At 32.2% G+C, this 22,630-nt stretch overlaps 1 protein-coding gene across 1 annotated transcript in view; it reads left to right on the forward strand.

Annotated features, from left to right (window-relative positions):
- Nucleotides 1–19,974, forward strand: part of Gcat (Glycine C-acetyltransferase) — a 36,477-nt gene extending 16,503 nt beyond the window's left edge. The window contains exons 9-17 of the mRNA XM_080150660.1: nt 2,134–2,209; nt 2,587–2,664; nt 3,344–3,448; nt 3,730–3,839; nt 12,001–12,055; nt 17,268–17,329; nt 17,748–17,884; nt 18,031–18,101; nt 19,563–19,974. Coding sequence (XP_080006786.1) covers nt 2,134–2,209; nt 2,587–2,664; nt 3,344–3,448; nt 3,730–3,839; nt 12,001–12,055; nt 17,268–17,329; nt 17,748–17,884; nt 18,031–18,101; nt 19,563–19,625 — 757 coding nt within the window. The 3' untranslated portion in view covers nt 19,626–19,974. The remainder of the gene's footprint in view (nt 1–2,133; nt 2,210–2,586; nt 2,665–3,343; nt 3,449–3,729; nt 3,840–12,000; nt 12,056–17,267; nt 17,330–17,747; nt 17,885–18,030; nt 18,102–19,562) is intronic.
- Nucleotides 19,975–22,630: the final 2,656 nt, after the last annotated feature.

Here is a 22,630-nt window from a genome sequence, read left to right on the forward strand (position 1 = left end):
GTTACTTCACGTGTAACAACAGTTAAACTAACACAACTTTCTGTTTCTTTAGGATCAAGGAAAGAAAAGTAGAGGTTTAGCTTTTGATAGGTTATTTTAGGTTAGGTTAGGTAAATATTATTGATTGACCTGTAGGGTTAGGAAATAGGCCCCGCAGTTTTAGAGCCCCTCTCAGGGTCTAGAAATAGGAGAAAAGCTACTGTAAAAATACGACGAAACCCAATACTTTGTTTTTTTTCCATGATTCTTTCTTTGATATCAATTAATTTGACAACCTAAATAAATAAGTTTGAAAGACTAATTATTTGAAGTGAAGAGGACGGGTACAGCATAATAGATATAATAGAAATAATAGAATAGATATAAAAAAAATTTGCAGGAAAAATACTCCTGGCAACAGAAACAGCAGGAACCTAGGGCATCCTGCTCACTTTAACAACCATAAAATCCACAGCTTCGATGACAAAAAGACAAGCTATATATTTTGATATTATTATACAGGGTGCGCCACATATCTAGGGACTTTTTCTAAATTGTAAACAAATGAACATAAAATCGTCAATTTTAAAGATTTTATTGAATTTTAAAAACTGGGGAGCAAATTAGGTATATGACTATTAGATTATTGAATAAAATCGCCGCCAGCATCAATCATCGCCTCTACCCGCCTCCTCAACCGCTGGCAGGCCAAGGTCAGAATGTAACTGTCCAAGCTGGCGAAGTTCTCCTTGATAGTGGCAATGAGGGAGGTCTTTATGTTATGGGTACGTCTATTGGTGCCCCAAGGTCCAAAAGTCCATTGAATTAAGATCGGGCTGCTGGGAGGCCCCATTTCCTTAGGAATGTGAGTAACCGCAGGATCCAAATTCACCCAACTTTCAAGCTACCCTTTGACACAGAGGCTCTTATTCGGACCACAGTTGAGCTAGAACGACGTTCTATACCTTTTTGGAAAAGGCAGGAAGATTCATCTAGGGTTGTCAGCGCAATTCATAGTCTAAAATGAGTTTTAAGTTCCATATGGGTCTCTGACGTCGAGAAACGAGAAATTTTCACGATTTTACACGATTTTTGACGTTTTTGAAATCTCTAAATCTGCCACGTTTCACTTTGCCGGAGTACTAAAGCCAAGCCATTTTAGATAAAGAGCTGTAGTCTTTTCTAGTGTCTTACTTATGTATCTAACAGTATCCCCAGCAAGTTGCATAACTCTAGCTCATCTACAGATGGGCTGAGGTCCGATTTAGAGGGCCCTAGTTGAGAATCCAGATTATACCACCGACGCACTTCGAATCTGCCTTGTTGAACATAAGTGCGGCCAGCTCGGAGTACGAGCCCATCTTCGCCCAAAGATTTTTTTTGTGCTAAAAGGTCATTACCTAAGCTTTTTATAGTGGGGTCAAACGTCCTGATTGGTCAAGTAGTTTTGACGCTATGGCCGTTTTTAAAAAGTCCCTAGATATGTAGCGCACCCTGTGTGTCTTATAAATATAAGGACAAAAATATCCTTTGCTTTCTTTGATTGTATCTCATTACTTTACGTGGTTATTATTACATTATAGCCAACTAAAGGAGATAAAGCATAAAAGATAGAAACTAGCATTCAAATAAAATCACTTATTGGTGAGTCTTTGAAGTATTCAGCTTTTTTTTGAAAAAAAACCTCAAATAATATAACTTCTATTGGGAGCACTCGAGAAAATTGTGTATTTGACACATTTCAGCCTTTATGATCCTCGTAAAGGTTGTAATACACAGTAAACCTGTCAATGCTATTACTGCAAAATAATGTAAAATTTCAATTTAAACAAGTAAGTTTTATCTCTTCTATTCATGAAGATTATCTTTTTAAAACAAATATTCATTAATATTTTGTGTAAATAAGAAAATTAAAAGTGCAACTATTTGTTCTGTTTTTATAATCTGCATATGAAGGATTTAGAGACTAAACTTGTAAAAATACTTGTTTAGGTTGTGCAAGGCTAAGAAGTACAGATACAAGCACCAGTATATGAAGGATATAGAGACTAAACTTATATAATAATTGTTTAGGTTGTGCAAGGCTAAGAAGTACAGATACAAGCACAAGGATATGAAGGATAAAGAGACTAAACTTATATAATACTTGTTTAGGTTGTGCAAGGCTAAGAAGTACAGATACAAGCACAAGGATATGAAGGATCTTGAAGCAAAACTTGCTGAATCTGAGGTAAAATTAATAAAACAAATAATCCGTCGCTTATCCTCTTGTCTTTTCATTCATATTCTACTGAAATGTTAAATAATGAGAAGCTGGAATTTAACCTCTCTATTATTCTAATCAGCTGCTAATTAGCCATTCAGGTAAATTTATCGACAAAGGACGATAATTTTATGTACATCCCCAATGAAGATTTCTTAAATTAGAATTTCGGGTAGATAGTAAGGAAAATACTATTTCTACAAATGAATGAATGAATGAATGAAAGTTTTTAAGTAAGACACTTGGGTTTGAAACTTTGGGTACTAGTGTAATTAACAGTCAAATATACTACTCATTCAATTTAAACTATTAATTTCGAACTATATAATGTGTTTGATATTTAGACTGACGGAATAAGGTTGATAGTAACAGATGGCGTCTTTTCTATGGATGGAAATGTTTGTCCTCTCCCCCAGATCAAGGTACATTGTAATAATATTCAAATATAATTTGAGTCAGTCAAGTTCTGAAGGCTAAAATTATATGTACGAGTATGCATAACACTCTAATTTATTTTTTATAAGTATTTTTATTTTTCGACTATTTCATTTTTGAGATTTTAAATTAATTGGACTCAATTATTTGATTTTCCTTTGTTAAAATTATATTTTTATGTTTTCAAATAATGTGATGTCATCATTCCTATTCAAAACCTTGCTTTCATTTCATATAATAATCTGTTTAACAATCCGCTTATTATTTTTTGACAAAATGTAATTTATGGTATTAAAGGTTAAGCTTTTAGTAGATAAGCTTTGTCAATTGACTTTGTCTGTCCGTCTGCATGTTTACCCCTAACACTGTGGGGAAAATGTGATTTTCTCTGCTGCTATTCAAGATTCCATGTACAAATAAGCATCCAATATTTAATTTACTTGTTTATGTAAAGTACCCTAACACCAGTTTAAAAAAAAAAGTTTTGTGATTATCTATTACTTTTTGCATGATTTGTCTTTTTTCTCTTTGTTATGACAACTAAACTTCAGCTCTACAACTCATTTGCCCGTTTTTTTCATCGAGGATTTTTTGTACTTCTACTTATGGATGTTGTCATCTTTTTTTAATTGTTAGTTATTGCTGCGTTATCCATGGCTTTTTTAGGAGCTAGCAGACAAATACGGTGCCTTGATATTTCTTGATGAGTGTCATGCCACTGGATTCCTGGGTCCTACTGGGAGGGGCACTGAACAGCTCTTTGGTATGGAGGTTGGTATATTTAGTTAATATTTGATTACTGAAAGCTGTTTCATATCTATCAGGGAGGGTTCTTAAGGGATAATAAAGATAATGATGAATTAATACACATCCCCAGTGATTATAAAAATAAACTTTCTGAAGTTAAAAATTATTTGTTTACAAATTTGGACACTACTTGTTTGGAATCAACCAATCAAAACGTATAATTATATTTATAGCAGGTTTCAGTCTGTGACGATATTTGAAGATCAGTCTTTTAAATTTCATTTTAATTATTATTATTTTTTTAGGGTTCTGTGGATATTATCAATTCAACCCTTGGGAAAGCGCTTGGAGGAGCAGCAGGGGGGTATACAACTGGTCCTAAACCCCTGATTGATCTACTTAGACAAAGATCAAGGTAATAAATGAAATAAAACAAACGAATTTCTTTCAAGATTTTACTCTAAAATCTTATAAAATAACTTTTTAGATGCATTAGCTGAAACCTATTTTTAGACCACCAACACCTTTATTTTATGGCATAGATACAACCAAATTTCTATCAGGGTGATCTATCCCTATTCCCACGAGCTTTTATCCTTACGGGACTGTTCTAATCTTTCATTTGCCTGTTTCCCTCAATCAGTGGCGTGCGAAGCACTTTGTCTAGGGGGGGGCATTTTGAAGATTTTGTAAAATTTTGCCCCCCCCTAAATCAAAGTGCCCCGGGGGGGCACTTTGCTTTAGGGGGGGGCATTTTGATTATATATACTAATTTTAAATAAGGGCGTTTTAAGGGGTGGGATTATTTGATTATGGGCCTTCTACTCTTATCCCTTCTTCCCCATCCCTTCCCCCATCCCTATTTCCCATTTATATCCCCCATCTCTTCCCCCCCACCCCATCTCTTCTCCCCCATCCCTTCTCCCCACCCTGCAATGACCCCCCACCACAAAACATTTTTTATGGGTAAAAGGGGATGTTATAAAATCTCAGTGGCGTGCGAAGCACTTTGTCTAGGGGGGGGCATTTTGAAGATTTTGTAAAATTTTGCCCCCCCCTAAATCAAAGTGCCCCGGGGGGGCACTTTGCTTTAGGGGGGGGCATTTTGATTATATATACTAATTTTAAATAAGGGCGTTTTAAGGGGTGGGATTATTTGATTATGGGCCTTCTACTCTTATCCCTTCTTCCCCATCCCTTCCCCCATCCCTATTTCCCATTTATATCCCCCATCTCTTCCCCCCCACCCCATCTCTTCTCCCCCATCCCTTCTCCCCACCCTGCAATGACCCCCCACCACAAAACATTTTTTATGGGTAAAAGGGGATGTTATAAAATCTCAGCAGGAAGGATGAATAACCCCATTAAAAAAAATTTGGAGGGGGGGGAGATAAAAACACTCATTTTGGAAATAATTTACCAAAAATTAACCTAATACGTAAAACTGATTTTAAATATTTCTTTATTGGATGACAACATCTTTAAGTAGCAAAGCACAAAAAATCATTAATAAGAATACAGACAAGTAGATTTAAAGAGCATCTGTTGAAATAAATATATATTTTAGGTAGAAAAAGTCACAAATCCTTTTTCCTGTACGTTGTGTGATGACAGTCAAAGTAAATTATATACTGGATGCTCGAAACAGCAAGAAATTTTATTTTTTTAAATATTATAATCCACAAAAAAAATTTATCGTACCATAAAAACCAAAGATATAAAGAACTATGTAAAAAATAAAATATTTGATCTACAAATATAAAAATCTCTTAGAAATATGGAAAACTTTGGGGTATAGTCTCTTTTATGGCAACACCTCTTAAGGGGCATTTCGTTGTATTTTCATAGTAGCTTTTAAGGTTATTAAGTTATTAAGGTTAAGTTAGGTCAGGTGATTTCCCCGTAGGGTTAGGCAATTGGCCCCGCAGGAGCTATAAATAGGGGAAAAGCTACTGTGAAAATACAACGAAATGCACCTTAAGAGGCAATGTCACAAAAGGGACTATACCCAAAATTTAAAAGATACAAAAATAGCCAAAAACGTCCTTAAAAGCAGTTCGACCTCCATGAATTTTTAATAGTTAATTATACTCCATAATGATGGGAATGTTAACATTAAGTTTTAGCCTTCTATCTTTAATTGCAGTTGAAAAAATTACATTTCCCCCTTAGCATTACGTACTGACAGCCATAGTGAATTATAGAGAAGCTAAAAAGTTATATCAACATATCCTACCCTCTTTAAATGGCACTTTAAAACTCTGTTAATTTTTCATTAAGTGGTGTTTCCAAGTAAGGGCGGTGCGTGAAGCGCACCTAAAATATTTACTCCCCCTTTAAACTAAAATCAATTAAAGACAACAAGAGTAGCGTATTTTATAAAGTTAGGAATATAGAGTGTAGTTAGTTTTAAGGGTTTTTAATGAAAATTGCCATAAAAAAACATGTCTTTTTGTAAGGGTATGTACACAAAAAAATGATAAACTTATCCTGAAAATAATATGACATCATATATAATTATTCATTTAGACAAGGCTTAGATAAATATCAACGCTGTTTCTTTTTTATATAAAATAACTTTTTGATTAAATATTTGTTGTTTACAAATATTTTTATAGAAATAAAAACAAAATATACAATGTGATAAAAAGCAGAAACCATTTGGAAGGGCGCGAAGCACAAATTTTTTTCTTCAAATATGCAGGGAGGGAGGGGTTTTTGGGCTATTTATTACACTAGTCCCCAATATTTCATATAAAATTTTCTTATTCGTTGGCTCAACAACTTTGGGGACTTTAATGGAATTTTGATTGGTTGGTTAATTAAGTCGAGTTTCCATACATTTCATCCACTAATTGTAATCTATATAAGGGGTAATTTTGTGTATCATCATTGGAGATGTACAAAATTTCTTTGGTGAAAAGTTTATATTATACAAAATAAAATACTTCCTATTACAAGGTTTGTTATGTTCAGTGAAAAAAGATTATAACCTAATTTCTACACTAATTTAAAAATTTGGTAAGGTTAAAGGAAGCCTGCAAGAAATACCACGCTTTAACTGCTGAAAGACTGCCACAAGTAGACCCAATTCCCCAAATTTGAAGCCTTCAGCTTCTATAACAAAAAAGTTCTAGGCATTTTAAAATACCATTTTATGTACAATGAAAATTTTGAAAGAATTACAGTGCTAATGTTAGAAATTTTGAAATTAAACTACGTGGCCTAGAAACAAAATTATAAGCTTATTTTTGTCATAAATTTAGGCAACCAGTAACTAATTATAATTTTACAATAAAAATACCCATTTTTATAGTCAAAATCATTAAAAAAAATTAAGTTTAACTTGCGTTGTACCGAATGTACTGTAGCCAATCAGAAGGCTGAATCAGCTAAGCAACCAATCACAGCTGAGTTTCCCCCTTTGTTTCCGCTATGATTTTCGTTTAAAAATGCAATTTAAATCGATTTTTTTTCATGGATTTTGACTATAAAATGTGGTGTTTTTATTGTAAAAATGTAATCAGTTACCGGCAATGTAAGTTTCTGACAAAGGCAAAGTCATAATTTTGTGTCTAGGCGACGTAATTTAATATTGTTTTTTCTTTTATAAGCATTGGAAATCTTTGAAAATTTTCACTGTACATAAAATGCTATTTTGAAATGCCTAGAACTTTTTTGTTATTGAAGCTGAAGGCTTTAAATTTGGGGTATTGGGTCTACTTGTGGCAGTCTTTCAGCAGTTAAAGCGTGGTATTTCTTGCAGGCGTCCTTTAAATGAATAGTAACTGTCTGTTTGGCGCGAAGCGCCAAAAATTTTTTTTTTGAGTATTTCTTGATCTTTTTTTTTTGGAAACTGGGATAGTTTTGCTTTTTGTAGGGTAGGGGGCAAAAAGGGGCATTTTTGTTGACCAGGGGGGGGGGCAAAATGGGGCATTTTTCAACTTTTAGGGGGGGGCAGGGGGGGCGGTGGCTAGGGGGGGGCAGGGGGGGGCGTTTTGTTCGCTAGGGGGGGGCGATTGCCCCAAATGCCCCCTTTGGTTCGCATGCCACTGCCCTCAATCCTATATGGACCACTAACAGACCCTACTTTTTAAAGCAATAATAGTCACCTTATTTTTCTAAAGTCGATTTATCATAGGAGGGTAGAATATCCTTTTTCAAGAAAGCTTCATTGTGAAGAAAATAATATCAGTTGAGCGGTTGTAAGATCCTTTACTACAGACAATACTCAGTGGCGTGCGAAGCACTTTGTCTAGGGGGGGGGCATTTTGAAGATTTTGTAAAATTTTGCCCCCCCCTAAATCAAAGTGCCCCGGGGGGGCACTTTGCTTTAGGGGGGGGCATTTTGATTATATATACTAATTTTAAAAAAGGGCGTTTTAAGGGGTGGGATTATTTGATTATGGGCCTTCTAGTCCTTATCCCTTCTTCCCCATCCCTGCCCCCATCCCTATTTCCCGTTTATATCCCCTATCTCTTCCCCTCCCCCATCTCTTCTCCCCCATCCCTTCTCCCCACCCTGCAATGACCGAAGGGAAGGGAGCTAGAATGCATCTTCAAAAAAAAGTACAGAATATAATTTAACCTCCCCCCCCCCACCACAAAACATTTTTTATGGGTGGAAGGGGATGTTATAAAATATCAGCAGGAAGGATAAATAACCCCATTAAAAAAAAATTTTGGGGGGGGAGGAGATAAAAACACTCATTTTGGAAATAATATACCAAAAATTAACCTAATATGTAAAACTGATTTTAAATATTTCTTTATTGTATGACAACAAGGGGCATTTCGTCGTATTTTCATAGTAGCTTTTAATAGGTTATTCTAGGTTAAGTTAGGTCAGGTGATTTCCCCGCAGGGTTAGGGAATTGGCCCTGCAGGAGCTATAAATAGGGGAAAAGCTACTGTAAAAATACGACGAAATGCACCTTAAGAGGCAATGTCACAAAAGGGACTATACCCGAAATTAAAAAGATACAAAAATAGCCAAGAATGTCCTGAAAAGCAGTCCGACATCCATGAATTTTTATTAGTTAATTATACTCCATAATGATGGGAATGTTAACATTAAGTTTTAGCCTTCTATCTTTAATTGCAGTTGAAAAAATTACATTTCCCCCTTAGCATTACGTACTGACAGCCATAATGAATTATAGAGAAGCTTAAAAGTTATATCAACATATCCTACCCTCTTTAAATGGCACTTTGAAACTCTGTTAACTTTTCATTAAGTGGTGTTTCCAAGGATTTATAAGGGGGGTGCGTGAAGCGCACCTAAAAATATTTACTCCCCCTTTGAACTAAAATCAATTAAAGACAACAAGAGTGGCGTATTTTATCAAGTTAGGAATATAGAGTGTAGTTAGTTTTAAGGGTTTTTAATGAAAATTGCCATAAAAAAACATGTCTTTTTGTAAGGGTATGTAAACAAAAAAAATGATAAACTTATCCTGAAAATAATATGACATCATATATAGTTATTCATTTAGACAGACAAACAGTGTTGAGAAAAGGCTTAAACTGTTTTTAACCTATTTTTAAATTGTATATAAAAAATATACTATGACACCAGTAAAATCAGACTGCAGAGCCTAAATTTGAATTAAGTCCCCAATAAACTTTTTTGGGGGGATTTAAATATTAATTTTTACTGTTGCCGTGGTCATTTTGACCCAAGCAAAAGGTCTTTTTTTTTATTTGGGTAAAATTCGTAGCTTTTAGAGTGTTTTGCTTCATAAATATTGAATTCTGGTATAGAGTAAAATTAGGCCTTAAGATTTTACTATAAAAATTCACTAAAAAGTTAAATCTTTACAATATACCAATGAATTAACATTGACATGTTTGTGTTTGTTCACCTATTTTAAACACATAAAAATTGGCTGTAAAGGGTTAAATTTGATGACAAGATGACATGATGTCAACAAATGTTTATGTAATACAACAAAATTATTTTTGACACATATACAAATATGATATAAAATAAGATTATTCAAACTTATTTTTTTTAAATATTTTTAAAAAGTATGTATCTTTTAGGTGTATAGTTTTCATTCTTTTCATTTTAATTAAATAAAAATTATTTAACTACATTGTAAATAAGTCACTTTGTGAATACACTCTTTCGGAAATTATGAATTATTGAAATGAAACAAGAAATCTTATTGGTTTAACTTTAGCATTATGTGTTTTATTGTATTATGTTAAATTTTTTACTTAAATTGATTGTTTTAGAAAAAAAATTATTTCCATCGAACAGAGAAACATATAAAATTGTTCTGTAAGAAACAATTTAACCCCAAACTAAAAGTTGCTTTTGCTTCCGTCAAAATGATCACAGCAACATATAAAATTAATTTTTAAATCCCCCAAAAAAAGTTTATTGGGGACTTAATTCAAATTTGGGCTCTGCAGTCTGATTCTACTGGTGTCATAGTATATTTTTGATATATGATTAAAAAATAGGTTAAAAACAGTTTAAATAAATATCAACGCTTTTTCTTTTTTATATAAAATAACTTTTTGATTAAATATTTGTTGTTTACAAATATTTTTTATAGAAATAAAAACCAAAATACAATGCATGTGATAAAAAGCAGAAACCATTTGGAAGTGCGCGAAGCGCAATTTTTTTTCTTCAAAGGAGGGTTTTTTGGGCTATTTATTACACTAATCCAAAATAATTCATATAAAATTTTCTTATTCGTTGGCTCAACAACTTTGAGGACTTTAAAGGAATTTTGATTGGTTGGTTAATTAAGTAGAGTTTCCATACATTTCATCCACTAATTGTAATCTATATAAGGGGTAATTTTGTGTATCATCATTGGGGATGTACAAAATTTCTTTGGTAAAAAGTTTATATTATACCAAATAAAATACTTCCTTATACCTGGTTTGTTATGTTCAGTGAAAAAAGATTATAACCTAATTTCAACACTAATTAAAAAATTTGGTAAGGTTAAATGAATAGTAACTGTCTGTTTGGCGCGAAGCGCCAAAAATTTTTGTTGTTGAGCATTTCTTGATCTTTTTTTTGGAAACTGGGATAGTTTTGCTTTTTGTAGGGTAGGGGGCAAAAAGGGGCATTTTTGTTGACCAGGGGGGGGCAAAATGGGGCATTTTTCAACATTTAGGGGGGGGCAGGGGGGGGCGGTGGCTAGGGGGGGGGGCAGGGGGGGGGCGTTTTGGTCGCTAGGGGGGGGGGGCGATTGCCCCAAATGCCCCCTTCGGTTCGCACGCCACTGAGTCAATACTTTTCACCTGACCTTTTAAGAAGAAATTATTGAAAAATATTATTTTCAGTGACATATCCGTACCTGTAATTGAATTCTTTCGTCTGAAACTCAAATGACAAACTATTAAATTTTCTGTAAGAAAAGCTTTAAAAAATTATATGAATAGTATAATCATATTTTGTCAAACACTTCACATTTTTTAGTTTTTAATCATTATATATCAAATATTCCATATTTTTTTGGAAAAAGTTCTCAAACTTTGAAACAGGATTTTTAATATAACTTCCCACAACTAAAGTTTTATAAACAAGAACGACAACTTCAATAAAAGCGAAGCTCTGTAATGAACATTATCTCTTTAATAGTGTCGAATTGTCAAATACAGGATACTGTTTAAAGGACATACTTACATTTTTAAGACTTGATTATGCTTCGCTTAAAATATTGTAATCAGTATTCCGAAAATCAGATATACAGGCTAATTATATCACATAAAAAAGTTAAAAATAAACGTTTTAAATGAACGTACGTTCATTCTTGTATCGATTATAGAGTTGCTATACTATCTAAATCGTACCTAACTGTTATAGGAATCATTATACAAAGTTTGAAATCAATAGGAAGATTCTAACATATTTGAACGAAAAATGCTAACCGTTACAGACGGTCGGACGGACCAACCCTAATAATAGAAAAGCTCCGTTTGGACAAATGCGATACTGCTTTAAAGTAGAGAAGCATTAATCCTTAACAGTCGGGCCCCTTGCCGCACCTTAATCGGTCGGGAGGGGGGGCGTTCAACGACTCCCCCCCCCCCCTATTATCTCAGTTACTAATAAAGCTAGAGGGCTAAACTTTTTTGTGCAAGTCCCCTGTTTGATAATAAATTTCCGACCTTAAGTAAGTCAAAGTCAATTTTTGCTTCCTTCAGCCTTTTATTTCACAACCTTTGTTTTTGGTCCTTTTCTACTTAAAAATTTCAAACGACTGTAATTTTTTTTATTTTTGAAGCGAGAAGCACAATTTTTGGCAGAAAATGGATTAAAAATAATTGAATTTACGCTTTAATAATAATGCATAATATATTGCAGTGAGATTTTTATGCTGTAATTCATACATCTTAGTTCAAAATACGGCAAAATTATGTATGTATAGCATTTGTGTAATATTACACATACGGGAATAGGTTTCCAAATTATGTTGTCGATATAGTGATCACATTGCAAAATTTCAAAGAGAGAAATTTCAAGTTTTGCATTGTCACACATTGTAAGAATATTTGGAATACCCATTCCTGATTATTTAACCAAAATACAATATAAAATTATTCAGGCCATACTTGTTCTCTAATTCCCTGCCCCCACCAGTGGTTGCTTCAGCTAGTCAGGTAAGCCACATATTTATCATCCAGACCAGGTAGCTGCAAGCATTCTAGGGCAACATTTTTCTGGCCTACTCAGTTTCGGCTCCAGGGGAAAATCGCATTTATTAACCGGCTCCATCAACTAAAATGTCACCTCCGGCTTTGTATGAATGTATAAGATAGGGAGCAGCCAATACTTTTTACTGGTTCACTGACCAGCCAATTATCAATAGTATGGTTGGAGTTTGGTGACTGAATATCTTTTTAAAATCTTTGTTCAAAATGCAGTTAAAAAATTTAAATTCACTTGTGTTGGCATAAATCCCTCCATGATTTTCAAATTTTTACAATTTATAGAAAAAATGCGACAAGAATAGAATTTATCATGAAAATATTCAGAATACGTTTCAAAACATTAAAAGTACAATATATTTTATATTTATGTATATACAAGTAAAGAATCCTTAAATTTTATTAAATTTTATATTTGCATATTAAGGTTTACAGCATTGCAATCTATGATAAAAAACTTGTGTGTTGGTCTGTCATTCATGCATTTTTTGCATGGAGTTTGTTTTATTTCAATTTCTCACAATTTATACTTTCTTGCATTGTGTGATTACTCGAGAAAAAAGGCCTCATAGTGAAGCTACTTCACAATTACTAATTATGTCCGTCCGTAACGCAAAGAAGACAAAAAATTTACCGTTGATTTAAAAAAAATACTCTTTACAGAAGATCTTCCAATATAGTGTAATAATATTTTTTCATTCTCTTATTTTCTTAGCCTCTTCTATTCTTAACAACCACTTGACACCTGCTCTATAACTGACTTCAATGTTTTTCCATTCATAATTATTGTGTGCTTCTATACTATGAAAGTTGTCATTCTTGTTTATTTGTACTTATGTTTTATTAGATAATTTATTTTTAAAATATCCCAAACAATTTCATTCATATCATACCTTATTTTACTTCTAAAATTTATGAGATAAAGGCTAGGGGGGGGGGGGTTGGAGGGGGGGGGGGGACTATAAATGCTACATTTGAAAATAAGAAATTCTGGCAAAGTTTTTGAGGTCAGAAAATTGTTTTTATGATTTACGACCAATAAATTTCACAAGATAAGAAAAAGATGATGCATTGATATTTTTGATAACTTCCAGACTCGCCTCCATCATCTAGGGGATCAATAAAAATTATTCAGGGATACAATTTAAAATTTACTACTCTAAACCATTCTGAGAACTTAATAAAGCTTTTTTTATAATAGAGAACTTAATAAGTTCTGCAGTAAGAGAGATTTCAAAAGACATCCATAAACACCAACAACAATTTCTGATTTTGTAGTCCATTAGTAGCGCAGCAACAACAAGCTAACGATGAATAATAAACTACAATACAGAAATTATGTAAACATTTAATGACATAACTAACTAAACAAGCATTATTTTAGCATCGCTAATATGAATGTTGCCATCCTTGTTTAATAACAATCATTTGCATTAAACCCTCAAATATGCTAGTCGAGCACAGAATCAACCCCTATCCCCGACCTCCCCCCATCATTATTTAAGCAGGGGTTTAGTTTTTCTTGTGGCTGTGTTTCACTTTAGGTTAAGTAGGTTAGGTTATAGTGGGTAGCCCCTAAGGATTAGTACACAACAGGTATTAGGGCCCCATGTAGTTGTTGGGTGTAATAAGTACCCTCTCCTTATTTTCATTTATTTTTAAAAATAAGACGAGAGGTATGGGGGGTGTTTCTTTAATCACTAGACAATTTAAGAGAAAACACCCATAAAACTGTTGTGAAAACTGGCAATAGAAAAAAATCGGATCTACTGCAGTTCACGGTAAAATATTGCTGGTAACGGCTGAACGTACAGATCTTACCCGCACACCATTTTAAGCAGTATAAGAAGGCCTACAAATAATCTGGAATAGCCAAGATCTAATGATGCACAGGGAAAGCTTCACTGAAGAAAAAACGCGTAAAATAGGCCTTTTTCGCGCATTTCTCTGCACTGCGAGATAATTATGCATTATTGATTTATACTTTTTTATATGTTTCATCATTATTTGGCCACAACTCAGTCAAAAATGCTTACAAAATATACCTTTTTCGACCTAAGATACTTAAAAATTTCCTTTACAAGCCCCATAAATCAGTTTTGATATATCTCCATATTTCAAGGAAATTTTATAAAAAGGGCAAATTTGGGTGTTACCTTTTATATGCTCAGATACCATAAAATCAATAAAAAAAATGCTCATTTATACTTTTCTCTCTTTTAAAAAGTTTGATACTGTTGAATTAAATATTCTTTAAGGGATTTATGCACTGATTTTTAAGATATATAAGTTTTCCGGAATTTTAATGTTAGGGGGAGATTTGAAATCTGCCTCAAATTTTAAGGATTTTTTTTATAAAATTCGTTTTTTGTATAATTCTTTATCTAAAAGCGGTAATGCATTTTAAGTTAAATAATTTTGACCAATAGGATAGGTGGATTTTAAACTACCTGTGCTCTAATTAGTTGAATGATGTACGCCATCCAATCAGAGCGCAGATTTTTTAAATCCACCAATCACAGATGCCAAAATTAATTAACTTAAATTGCATTTCCGCTTTTAGATAAAGAATTATACAAAAAACGAATTTTATAAAAAAAATAATCAAAATTTGATGCAGATTTCAAATCTCCCCCTAACTTTAAAATTTAGGAAAACTTCAGGGAGTAAGGGAGGGGACAATGGATCGAATATTCAATTTTTATGAGTCTCAGACTTTGGGGACTGGCTTAAATGGAATGTGCAAGAATTTAGCAGTTTCTGACTGAGTTTGGGGACTTGCGCATGAAATGCTGCTACTCGTTATGTATGCTTTGAATATTGCAGACGGGGAGAAGGGATAAGGGAAGTGGGGGCAAGGGAAATAAACACTCGTTGTGTTAGTTTGGAATGTAGCAGACGGGGAGAAGGGAAAAGGGAGGTGGGGGCAAGGGAAATAAACAGAATAAAAAGGGGCAGTCATATTCTTGCTAGCAGCTGGCCGTGTCCAATAATCTTTTAATATGAAAATCACACCAAAAAACCTCAATATATTTCATCAAAAACAAGTTGTGATTTCACTTTACATGACGCTATGGAAATCTATTATTCAATTAACAATCCCTTTATAATTTCCTACAAATTTATTGGATTAAACTGGATTTCATGCCCTTTCTTTGATAACTCTTATATTGAATTAATTGCCCATTGTCCCCTCCCTTACTCCCTGGGAAAACTTATATATCTTACTGATTATGCAGAAACATAATATTAGGTGGAAATAAATGATCTTCAAAGTATTTTTTTTCAATAAGAAATTTATCCCCCACTGCCCTGGAGGACAGCTGCTGACTAAGTACATGAAAAAGTATTTTAATGTGTTGGAAAATTAAATTGTTTAACTTCAAATTTGGGAATGCTGACCTTAAAGATGCTCTTACTGGTGGTGATGGTGACCCAGATGGCATTGAAGTACATGAGCATTATGACAACACATCTATTTAACTGTGTTCTGATTTTCATATGCGTAGCAGCCTCCAATAAAAAATATAACAAGAACTTTAACTATCTTTTAAAATCTACAATATTTACCTTATGAATTTGAGAATTGAAAAATCTTTGGGATTTCTCTTGACTGGAGGCTGCTACGAATATAAAAATCAGATCATAGTTCAATAGTTGTGTTGTCATAAAGCTCATTTACTTCAATGTCACCATCACCACCAGTAAGAGCATCTTTAAGGTCACCATCCCTAAATTTAAAGTTAAACAAATTAATTTTCTAACACATTAAAATACTTTTTTATGTACTTTTTAGGCTTAATTTTTTCTTTAGCATGTATTTGACAAAACCATGAACACTAGAGGTCAGCAGCTGTCCTCCAGGGCAGTGGGGGATAAATTTCTTATTTAAAAAAAAAATACTTTTGAAGATCATTTATTTCCACCCAATATTATGTTTCTTCATAATCAATGCATAAATATCTTCAAGAATATTCAATTCAACAGAATCAAACTTTAAAAATGAGAGAAAAGTATAAAAAAGTATTTTTTTATTGATTTTATGGTTTCTGAGCATATAAAAGGTAACACCCAAATTTGCCCTTTTTATCAACTTTCCTTGAAATATGGAGATATCTCAAAACTGATTGATAGGGCTTGTAAAGGAACTATTCGAGTATCTTAGGTCGAAAAAGGTATATTTTGTAAGCATTTTTGACTGAGTTGTTGCCAAATAATGATGAAACATATAAAAAAGTAACACACTTTATTTGTAGACCTTGTTATGCCGCTTAAAACAGGTTGCGGGCATGATCTGTACGTTCAGCCGTTCGGCAGCCAGCAGCCTTTAAAATTCATAGATTTTTGGCAATATTCGTTACCAGCAATATTTTACTGTGAACTGCAGTAGATCCAAAAATTCTAATATAAAAAGCTAACCTTAATTATACTTGTATAAATGTCAAAATAATGAGAATTCAGCTCGCAAAGCTAAGCACAAAGAACAATTTTCTTAAAACTTTTATAATCTAGTTTATAGTTATCCTAGGATAAATTTGTAAGGCAGGATTTGCATTTTCATTTTCACAGAAATTAATATATTTTCTCTGAAGTAAAAGAATACATTAGTTTATATAAAACTATAAAGTTAGTTTATTACGTTGTATAGTATGTTGTATAGTCTTTAATATAATTTTTATAGGGACTTACATGATTAGGGTTAAGATTAAAGAATTTAAGATTTTAATTGATTGTTCATATTAAAAGCCTTATAAGTATTATAAATGTTTATAATTTAGGCATGCAGTGGAGCCTCTACGATTTCTTTAATTTATAAATAAAACAAATAAAAACCTGACCTGTGGCTAATATAGACCTTACTGGATCGGTTCTGTAATTTTCAGGGAGAGAGGGGACATTGGACAGTTAATTACACTGGTACCGAAAGTATGCTCTCTCATATGTTGGCTTAATAATTTGAAGTACTAAATTTACAGTACACTAACTTTTCAAAAAGAAATTTAAATCTACAGAAGGTGTAATTTTGTTCATCATCATTAAAGATTTACATGAAATGTTTAAATCTATTTAATTACAAAATTTTATCGGACAAAAAAATCTTACTACTCATAAGTATAGTAATATATTCTAGTATTGGACTTATATTGAAACCTTATTAATCTAGGTGTTTACTATGTTGATGGAGGATTCCAGCTTTGTCAAGAGAATTATCAGCAACACTGAAAGGTAAACAAATTCACCCACACATATTAAATGATTTATCATCATTCTATATGTCATGTCAAGCTTGAAATCGATTTTACAACTCTAACATGCCTAAAATAACGATAAAGGTTAATAGATACTGACATACCCACTGATCCTAATTATTAAAAATCTTCGCTTTTACAATGGTCTCTTTGTGAATAAGGTTTTTCTATTGTCAATTGATTTTGCTGGAACTTTGATCTTATGCCTATAGTGAGTATTATGAAGAGTCTTAAGTGTTAAGACTATGGACGATATATTGATGTCCATCCTTAAAGATGATAACAAAGAAAACCGATTGGCTGAAAATCATGGACACTACTATATTATAAGAAATGTTGATTTAATAAATGTAACCAAACTTTTTGAGTCACCGAAATTTATAATACTTGTTTAGATTCCGTAGTAAGATGACCGGAGCAGGGTTCACCATCTCCGGTGACAACCACCCCATCTCCCCCGTCATGCTGGGGGATGCTAAACTTGCCTCGGACTTTGCGGACGCCATGCTCCAGGAGGGGATCTATGTTATAGGTAAACAATCATTGAATATCTAAACAAATTATGTAAAAAAAAAACGGAGCGCTACCATTTGTATTGTTAACAAAAGGTAGCCAATGTTTTATGATAGCAGATAAGAGAAATTTTGTCAATATTGTCATATAATATTTTCTGTTCAGGTTTTAGTTATCCAGTTGTTCCCAAAGGCAATGCTAGAATCAGGGTCCAGATTAGCTCCGCTCACACAGAGGTATTTTAGAGTTTTGTCCTTGTTTGTAGCAATTAAGTTCTTAAGTAAATAAAAATTAATGGTTAAAAAGTTTTGAATCAACTATAATCAAAAAGTACTCAAAATTTGTCAGCCATCAAATTAAAAACGCTTAATTAAACAAAAATTAGAAAGAAAAATAATTAGTGGGTTTCTACCAGGCTTTAATTAAACTGACTTGCAAAAAAGGAAATTGACATATGTATATCCTATATATTTTGTATCGATTGTTGATCTTCCTTTGGACTTGATGTATCTTATTTTATTGTTTGCCATACAAATCATTTGAACGCATGCATTTATCAATGAAAAGTTTTGATTTAAATTTGATTTGATCAAAATTTAAGATTTGTTTACGAATATAAGGATAAAATAAATTTTGATTTCTTGGCTATATCTAGCTGAATCCTTTATTCCCCTGGGAAAAAATATTTCTTACTTGCCATGCTAGAGATTAGAAATAATATTATTTATTTACTGAAAAGATGGTTTGTATTAGAAATACTGAATGCAAAATAAAGATTTTGTTAGAAAATATTGGGCTTCAAAAGTAACCTTGGTCTTTAAAAAAATATATTCATAATGATTTTCATATTTATTTCTTATATTCCTGGATTTGCCATTTATAAAACTTTTTTCAGAAACTTCAATAATAACTTTTTTGCGCATTCATAAAATTTTTACAAACAAAAAATCCAAACTCTAATCTTTAAACCAGAGAAAACAAGTTATGTTTAGTTTAAATTCAAACTTTTCAAAGATCATGCTACCAAAGGGTTGATTGTCCTAAATTGTCACAACTATATACCTGTCTCACCATCTAAATTATCTATGTTTTTACCTTACAAACAAACAGACAAACAAAAACTATCATAAAAACTATTTTCTATTCTTTTGATATAATTTTAGTTCTATCAAAGTGTAGGGCACTCGAGTCAATTTTTTTACTTTTTTCTTCTCTTATCTTTTTTATAAAACGGCGCAGTACATTTTTTCTCTTTAAAGAAAATATATAATTTTATAACAAGAAAGAACGCATTGGAAGCAAGGCTGTTTTACTTCGATGTCTATAACAACTAGGAGAAGAATCAATTATAATATTTCCTTATAATACGTTGATCTTTTTTAATCTTAAATACTTTTAAAAAATACTATAATTGGGGTAAATACTTGTTATTTACTTTTTTCCCAGCTTGATATTTCTGGGCTACTCATGAAGATAACTGTCCTATTATAAGGTTTTATACGAATAATATTATCAAATAAAAAAACACTAAACCTTATGTACTATAATAAAAAAAAATAATTCACTCGTATCCCAAAGGAATAAAAGATAGAAAAAATGAGAAAAGTTCGTAATTCAATTATAAAAATATAGTTGAACTGTAAAGTTAATTATAGAACTGGAATGAATCAAGTTTGATATTTTTTTGTTTTGTTTAGGAAGATATTGATAGAACAGTGGACGCATTTATCAGAGTTGGAAAGAATCTGGGAGTCATATAATTATTTAAAAATTGTCCAGAATTATATATTTTGAAAGAAATTAATTATTAATATTTGAATACATATTTCTTACTAAGTAAAATATTATCATAAAAGCTATAAAACCGGCATATAGGTATACTAAATGTGACATTGCAATTAAAATTAAAAAGTATGTGGATTGGTTATTTACTGTTTGTACAGTTCATTATGTTTTATATTGTCTTTTAAAACAAAGGAAATTTTATTTCCATTTCTCTTTGTTTTATTGAGACTTATTTATCTATAGTTTTTTTTTGTGTTAATAAAATTTCAATTGATATTCACAATCTGTATTTATTTTACTGTGAAATAAAAGATTTTAATCAAATTAAATTATATATTATAATTTTTTTTTCAAATTTCAATTCAGTAGGTAGATGTTATCTTTGATATCAAAATAATTTTCATTACTCCAATTTTTCTGTAAAATCTGGTCAATGTAATATTACCTTCCTAATTTTTTTTATATAATTGTGAAAATTTATCAACAAAAAATTTGCATTTAAAAAAATTCTTATTAGAGATAAAATTCCAACTTAGGAATTCAGAATAAATCTACATTTTTTGCAGCAAAAGCTTCTCAATAATTGGTATATTTATTCAGCAATTATTAAGGTAATATCAAATTCCACATCTTAAAAATTTTGGGAACTCAAAGGATAAGATTTTTATAGATAGAGGTTATTTATTGAAAAGTTCGGTATTTGTTAGTGCCCAATGTTTTTAGAAGGAGAGTGTAAGTTTGTTTGACTTTGGGTACCAGTATAATTTACCCTTCCCTTCCTCCCTGATAACAGACATCTAGACATCCTGACATCCAGCAATAACGTTTAATCACGTTTAAGCAAAGAAGATAAAGTATAGAATTGAAAACCTCAAATAATAAAGGTACTAAGAAAGAGAGGTAATGTCAGATTGAGCCAATAAATGAATCGCATCGGAGCATACATGAGATCTCATTGGTTGAATTAAACTGAAGTTTTCTAGTTTTTTCATTAGAGTTAATTAGAGCTGTTCTTTCAACTTTTACTCGAATCAAGTCCATCACATGAAGTACTGACTTCATATTGTTGTTTCACATCTATGTTTTATCTGTGCATTAATAATAAATATGCTTCATCTATTGCAATCGTTTTAAAATAATAAAAATCCCTTTATGTATTTAAGTTAATAAAATTATATTTTTTTCTTGAGTTTCTATGAAAACAAAAAAATAATATCTCGGACTTCAAATGTACATGATTTATAATCTTTAATTTGTAATTCGTATCTATTATAAACATTTAAAATACATAAATTCATAATTTGGTTGATGTTTACCTCGAAATAAATTATATAAAAATAAAATAACAACAAATAGCAATACAACAGTACGTTCGTTACCAGTGGCGTGCGAAGCACTTTGTCTAGGGGGGGGGGGGCATTTTGAAGATTTTGTGAAATTTTGCCCCCCCCCTAAATCAAAGTGCCCCGGGGGGGCACTTTGCTTTAGAGGGGGGCATTTTGATTATATATACTAATTTTAAATAAGGGCGTTTTAAGGGGTGGGATTATTTGAGTATGGGCCTTCTAGTCCTTATCCCTTCTTCCCCATCCCTATTTCCTATTTATATCCCCCATCTCTTCCCCCCTCTCTTCTCCCCCATCCCTTCTCCCCACCCTGCAATGACCGAAGGGAAGGGAGCTAGAAAGCATCTTCGAAAAAAAAGTACAGAAGATAATTTAACCTTCCACCCCCCCCCCCCCCACAACAAAACATTTTTTATGGGAGGAAAGGGATGTTATAAAATCTCAGCAGGAAGGATGAATAACCCCATTAAAAAATTTTTTTTAAAGAACTTTGTAAAAAATAAAAAAAAAATACTTGTCCTTTCATCTACAGATATGAAAATCTCTTAGAAATATGGAAAACTTTGGGATATAGTCTCTTTTGTGGCAACGCCTCTTAAGGGGCATTTCGTCGTATTTTCATAGTAGCTTTTAATAGTTTATTATAGGTTAAGTTAGGTTAGGTGATTTTCCCGCAGGGTTAGGCAATTGGCCCCACAGGGGCTATAAATAGGGGAAAAGCTACTGTGAAAATATGAAGAAATTAAGAGGCAATGTCACGAAAGGGACTATACCCGAAATTTGATTTTGATACCCTTAGCTACAAAAATTATGTGAATTGGACCAAACAATGGGGGAATTGTGAAAGATACAAAATTGCCAAAAACGTCCTAAAAAGCAGTCCAACCTCCAGAAATTTCTAATATTTAATTATACTCTATAATGTTGGGAGTGTTAACATTAAGTTTTAGCCTTCTATCTTTAATTGCAGTTAAGAAAATTACATTTCCCCATTAGCATTACAAACTGACAGCCATAGTTATTATAGAGAAGATAAAAAGTTATATCAACATATCCTACCCTCTTCAAATGGCAATTTAACAATATGTCAATTTTTCATGAAGTGGTGTTTTCAAGGATTTATTAGGGCAGTGTGCAAAGCGCACCGAAAAACATTTATTTCCTCTTTGAACTAAAATCAATTAACTACAACAAGAGTGACGTATTTTAACAAGTTAGGAATATAGAGTGTAGTTAGTTTTAAGGCTCTTTAATGAAAATTGCCATAAAAAAAAACAATGTCTTTTTGTAAGGGTATGTACACAAAAAAATGATAAACTTATCCTGAACATCATATGACATCATATATAGTTATTAATTTAGACAGACATACAATGTTGAAAAAAAGGCTTAGATAAATATCAACGCTGTTTCATTTCTATTTAAATAACTTTTTGATTAAATATTTGATTTTTACAAATGTTTTTATACAATGTGATAAAAAGCAGAAACCAATTGGAAGGGCGCAAAGCGCAAATTTTTTTCTTCAAATATGCAGGGAGGAGGGAAGGTGTTTTGGGCTATTTATTACACTAGTCCCCAATATTTCATATAAACATTTTCTTATTCGTTAGCTCAACATCTTTTGGGACTTA

This window comes from Acartia tonsa, chromosome 2 (genome assembly GCF_053477335.1).
Source record: "Acartia tonsa isolate MP-2025a chromosome 2, ASM5347733v1, whole genome shotgun sequence".
NCBI classification, from domain to species: Eukaryota; Metazoa; Arthropoda; class Copepoda; order Calanoida; family Acartiidae; genus Acartia; species Acartia tonsa.